Here is a 6006-nt window from a genome sequence, read left to right as displayed (position 1 = left end):
TAGTACGAACGTTCCTTCCTCGCCCAGGTCTACGCCGCGCCCGAGGTGAGGGTGGAGGAGCTCCAGGGCGACCGGCGACGCGAGCCGGGCGCCGTCCGCCTGCAGTACAGCGGCCGCGACGCCTTCAAGGCCTTCGCCAAAGCCCTGGGGCTGATGGACGACCTCAAGTCGGGCGTCCCGCGCGCCGGCTACCGCGGCATCGTCAGCTTCGTCTACCGCGGCCGCCGCGTTTACCTCGCCCCGCCGGCCGGCTGGGCGGGCTACGACCCCACCTGGAGCTGAGCCAAGGGGGTTTTTTTTTTTTTCTTTTTTTTTGGGGGGGGGTTTCCCTCTTTTTTTGGCTTTTTGTGGCGGGGGAGGCGTTTCCCTTCTTTTTTTGGGGGGTTTTTTTTGGGCTGTTTTGGGGAGGGTTCGGCGCGCGGCGGAGCGCCGCTTCTCGCCGCTTCTCGCCGCCGCGGACGGGCAGCGGCAAGCCGGGAAATTATTTTCCACAATAAAAAGCAAAATGATAAAAAAAAACCCCAAACCCCGACCCCACACAAATACCTAAAAAACCCTCGAAACCGCCCCGAAATGTCGAGGTGGGGGTTTGGCCAGCCCAGGCCCCGCGGCGCGCTGTAGGGGCTGGTCCCTGGGGCTATAGGGGTCTGCGTGGAGCTATAGGGGTCTGTAGGGATCTGTGGGGGGTCTGTAGGCATCTGTGGGGGTCTACATAGATCTATAGGGGCCTGCGTGGAGCTATAGGGGCCTGTAGGGATCTATAGGGGTCTGTATGGATCTATAGGGGTCTGTACAAACTCATACAGGGGTCTGTGTGGATCTATAGGGGCCTGTATGGATCTATAGGGGTCTGCACGGGTCTATAGGGGTCTGCACGGATCTATAGGGGTCTGTATGGATCCATAGGGGTCTGTACAAACACATACAGGGGGCTGCACGGATCTATAGGGGTCTGCACGGATCTATAGGGGTCTGTACAAACTCATACAGGGGTCTGCATGGATCTATAGGGGCCTGTATGGACCTATAGGGGTCTGTATGGATCTATAGGGGTCTGCACGGATCTATAGGGGTCTGTATGGATCCATAGGGGTCTGTACAAACACATACAGGGGGCTGCACGGATCTATAGGGGTCTGTACAAACTCATACAGGGGTCTGCATGGATCTATAGGGGCCTGTATGGATCCATAGGGATCTGTACAAACTCATACAGGGATCTGTAGGGATCTATAGGGGTCTGCGCAGATCTATAAGTGGGTCTACAAGTTTATTAGGGGTCTGTATGGATCTATAGGGGTCTGCACGGATCTATAAGGTGTGTACAAACTTATTAGGGGTCTGCATGGATCTATAGAGGTCAATGCAAATCTGTAGGGGTCTGCATGGATCTATAGGGGTCTGTACAAACTTATTAGGGGTCTGTATGGATCTATAGGGTCTGTACAAACTCATACAGGGGTCTGTGTGGATCTACAGGGGCCTGTATGGATCTATAGGGGTCTGTATGGATCCATAGGGATCTGTACAAACTCATACAGGGGTCTGTAGGGATCTATAGGGGTCTGCGCAGATCTATAAGGGTCTACAAGTTTATTAGGGGTCTGTATGGATCTATAGGGGTCTGTATGGATCCACAGGGGTTTGTGCAAACATATTGGGGTCTGTATGGATCTATAGGGGTCTGCACGGATCTATAAGGGTCTGTACAAATTTATTAGGTGTCTGTATGGATCCATAGGGTCTGTACAGATCTATAGGGGTCTGTATGGATCCATAGGGGTCTGTACAAACTTATATAGGGGTGTGTATGGATCTATAGGGGTCTGCACAGATCTATAAGGGTCTGTACAAATTTATTAGGGGTCTGTACGGATCTATAGGGGTCTGCACGGATCTATAAAGGTCTGCACAAACTTATTAGGGGTCTGGATCTATAGAGGTCTGCACGGATCTATAGGGGTCTGTACAAACCTATTAGGGGTCTGTGTGGATCTATAGGGGTCTGCACGGATCTATAAAGGTCTGTACAAACTTATTAGGGGTCTGCACAGATCTATAGGGGTCTATACAGATCTGTAGGGGTCTATATAATCTTACAGGGGTCTGCATGGATCTATAGGGGTCTATGCAAATTTATAGGGGTCTGTACAGATCTGTAGGGGTCTGTATGGATCTGTGGGGGTCTGCAAGGATCTATAAGGGTCTGTACAAACTTATTAGGGGTCTGTATGGATCTATAGGGGTCTATAAAAACTTATATTGGGGTCTACATGGATCTATAGGGGTCTGCACAAACTTATTAGGGGTCTGTATGGATCTATAGGGGTCTGTACAGATCTGTAGGAGTCTATATAATCTACAGGGGTCTGCACGGATCTGTAGGGGTCTATGCAAATCTATAGGGGTCTGCATGGATCTATAGGGGTCTGTGCAGATTTAGAGAGGTCTATACAAGCTTATATGGGTCTGTAAAGATCTGTGTGGGTCTGTCGAGCTCCATATGGGTCTGTATAGGTCTGTGGGGGTCTGCACAATCTACATGGATCTAAAGAAATGTGTGGGGGTCTATACAGATCTATAGGCGTCTGTACAGATCTGTAGGGGTCTGCAAAGATCTAGATGGGTCTAAAGAGATCGGGATGGGTCTATACAGATCTATAGGGGTCTGCAAAGATCTATATGGATCTAAAGACATCTAGATGGGTTTATACAGATCTCTAGGGGTCTGTACAGATCTATATGGGTCTAAAGAAATGTGTAGGGGTCTATACAGATCTCCAGGGGTCTCTACAGATCTATAGGGGTCTATAGAAACTTATAGGGGTTTGCAAAGATCTGTATGGGTCTAAAGAGATCTAGATGGGTCTGTACAGATCTATAGGGATCTGCACAGGTCTGTATGGGTCTAAGCAGATCTATAGGGATCTAGACAAACCTATATGGGTCTATAAAGATCTGTGTGGGTCTATGCAAACTTATATGGGTCTACGACGATCTCTGTGGGTCTAAACAGCCCTATATGCCCTGGTTCCTATATGGTCTCAGCCCTGTATTCCAGGTTTATATTGGGCTGGGGGGTCTAGGACCTGTCTGTGCTCCAGCCCCTATATGTGGCTGCGCGGTCTGGGCCCTATAGATCTCCTCAATGTATGTGCAAGCTGCGTGTTATGGGGCGATACGGCCTGGGCTGTGCCCCTGTGTTGGGCTATAGGGTCTGGGCACTATATCCGGGCCCAGCGTCGCGGTCCATACGCTCCCCTCGCTGTAGCTGCGCCCTTTACCGCAGCCTGACCTATACGTTCTGCCCTATACGTTCCAGGCTTGGAGTGCCGGGGGTTTATACCCAGGTGTGGGGCGGGGGCCTCATTTCCACCGCTAAAAAGCGCTTTTTCTGATGATAAAAAGCCCGTTTTTAGCTTAATAAACCCCTCAGACGCGGCTTTGGGGGAAAGTTGGGCAGCGAGAGGTTTGGGTGGAGAGGGACACATCCCGCTCGCCTTCGTTTTGGGGAGAAAAAGCCTCTTTTTAGAGCAGGGGAAGTTATGCAGTGGAAGAAGTGAGGATGGTGGAATTTTATTCTGATAAAAAGGGGTAAGAGAGGGGAAAATGGGGGACACAATGCTGGGCGGACTGGTGGCACTGGGAGGGTTTTATTTGCCCCCCCCCTCAAGCAGGGTTTGGGTTAAATCCAGGTGGTTTTCGGGATATTTTGGGGGCTGTTTCCTCCCCGTCTCCGCTACTGGTGCTGAAAACGCCAAATCTTTTTATTTTTCGCTGAAAAGTGGGAAAATCAGCACAAAACCGGGGGGGCTTGGGGGTTTTTGCAGCACTTCTGCCCCTCGTTAACCGATTCTGCCCCAATTTGGGGTTTTTTCTCCCCGCGGGCACCGTTTTGAGGCGGAAAAATCCCCATTTCCCAGCGCGCTGACTGCTCCCTCGGGGAAAAACGCCCCAAAACGGGAAAACCTCCCCAAAACCGGAGGATTCAACCCCGCCGGTTTGAACCGGGGATGTATTTTGGGCCGAAATACGCCCGAATTGGCGTCTTTTGGGTAGAAGGAGGAGGTGGTTAACAAAAAAAGCGCCTTCTGAGTCCATTTTTATAAACGCCCAGCCTTGATTTACCCGCAGAGTTGCAAACCCGCCCCCAAAATCCCCCTTTTTCCCCTCAAAAATGGAGCCCAGCGCGGAGCCCCGGAGTCTGGCCACCCCCTCTCCCCGCAGTCCTCACTCAGGTCCGCACCTCCACGGCCGACCGCACCTCGCCGGCTGCGCGGTTCCCACTCCGGTCCGCCGCGCGGGCGGGGAGCTGCAGCCAATGGAACGCCGAGGCGGGGAGGGCGGAGCAGCCAATCAGAGCCCGCCGGGAGGTTTGAGAAGGAGGGGCGCGGGTTTGACGGGGAGGGCGCGGCGCGATAGCGCGGGCGAAGCAGGCGGCGGGGGGTAAGAAACCCCCCAAACCCGCTGCTTCCGCGGCCCCGGACCCCCCCAAAAAGCGCCGGGCTCCCCCCCGCCCCCCAGCGCTGTGGGAAAAGCTCCGTCTCTCGCGGAAAAAAAAACCCCGAAGCTCCTCCCCGCCGCCTCTTTCCGCGGGTTGCTGCGGGGTTTCCCCGCCATCCGGGAGGGTTTTGGGTGCAGGGGGCCGCGGTGGCGGCTCTGTGGGAGGGCTGCGAGGTTCATCTGCTGGCTTTGCTGGAGGAGTGGGGGCTGTGCGCGCTCCATGCCAAGCGAGCCGCCGTCCGCGCCGCCGACGTGAGCCTCGTGAAGTGCCTTCGAGTGAGAAGAGGCTGAGTTTCCCCCCACCCAGTGCCAGAGAGCCGGCTCCAGGCCTGTTAAGCTAAGCAGAAAGGGGAATTTTTTGGTTTTTTATCCTTATTTTTGTCCGTGGACTTTCAAACCAAACCTTTATAAAGTTTTTTGGGTGAAACAGAGCATCAGAAACTGGTGGAGCAGGACGCTGTGGAGAAGCACCTTGATTTCCGCTCGCGACAAGAAGCGTCGCTGGACCTGGCGCCGCAACGCGCCCTCGCGTTTCGAGGGCGAGGTGACCTCGCTGTGAACCGAGCGTGGAAATGACTGATTACAACCCGGGCTGGGCTGCAATTTGGGTTTAGCGGTGACCTGCGGTGACGTGGCTTTACCCGGGGCCTGTTTGCAAGTCGCTGCTGCCCGCTCGGGGCCCTGAAGATGAAAGCAGCCGCCCTTCCCGCTGCATTTCCTGGTTTCTCCTCTTCCTCGGGCCGAAGGCGCGAGGCTGCGTGGATGCGGGCGGGCGAATTTGGCAGCGGAGGTGGAGCTGGAAGAGGCAGAGGCCTGCCCTGTCCTGCCTGTGTTGCCCGATAACAGCGCTTTGACGTGGTTTAACCCTAAGAACAACTTCCTGTGGTCTCGTGGCGCTGGTTTTGTTTATTTTTTCCTGCTCCTTTTTGCTCGTAGGTGGCGAAATCGGGGATAAAATCCCTTCGGCGGCCTCTCTCCCCGCTCACATCCCGGCAACGATTGCAAAAGCAGGGGGGGGCCCAGCCCAAGCGGTCCCAGGAGGTGCAAGAAGTGGTTTTATGCCACTAATTGAGTTTTATCCCAAGAATTTTCCCCTATATTCTCTGCAAATCCTGAATTTCTCTGCTTGCAAAGCCTCCCTCCGAGGCCTCCAGCAGCAAAGCCCCTTCTCTTCCTCCAACTGAGCTCAATTCTATTTTTTTGGGGGGGTTCTCCCTGGTTTTCTGGGCCGCGTTTCTGTTGACTGGCAGCCGGGGAAATAAAAATCTCTCCGTTCTCCTACTGAGGGTGTCTTCTCAGGGGGTTACGCAGTGGTTTTTTGCCCCCCTCGCAGCGGGGAAAAAGCAACAAAAAACATTAAACTGGCAAAAAACAAAAAAGTCCCTCGAGTGTGGCCCCTCTCCCCAGCGTGCAAAACCCTGCTCTGCTTCAGCTCCGCGTGCCATTTCCTCCTCTCTTTCTTTATTTTCTTTTTTCCCCCCCTCTTTAAAAAATAATAACGAA

General features: G+C 53.6%; 1 protein-coding gene across 1 annotated transcript in view; it reads left to right on the top strand.

The window, feature by feature from the left end:
* The window catches only part of LOC142359656 (uncharacterized), a 6608-nt gene extending 6326 nt beyond the window's left edge, over window positions 1-282 (top strand). Inside the window, exon 3 of the mRNA XM_075412106.1 lies at window positions 4-282. Coding sequence (XP_075268221.1) covers window positions 4-282 — 279 coding nt within the window. The remainder of the gene's footprint in view (window positions 1-3) is intronic.
* The last annotated feature ends 5724 nt before the right edge of the window (window positions 283-6006 follow it).

Source organism: Opisthocomus hoazin, unplaced genomic scaffold (assembly GCF_030867145.1).
Source record: "Opisthocomus hoazin isolate bOpiHoa1 unplaced genomic scaffold, bOpiHoa1.hap1 HAP1_SCAFFOLD_123, whole genome shotgun sequence".
Classification (NCBI taxonomy): domain Eukaryota; kingdom Metazoa; phylum Chordata; class Aves; order Opisthocomiformes; family Opisthocomidae; genus Opisthocomus; species Opisthocomus hoazin.
Note: the sequence above shows the minus strand (reverse complement) of the source record. Positions and strands in the feature narration are given on the sequence as shown.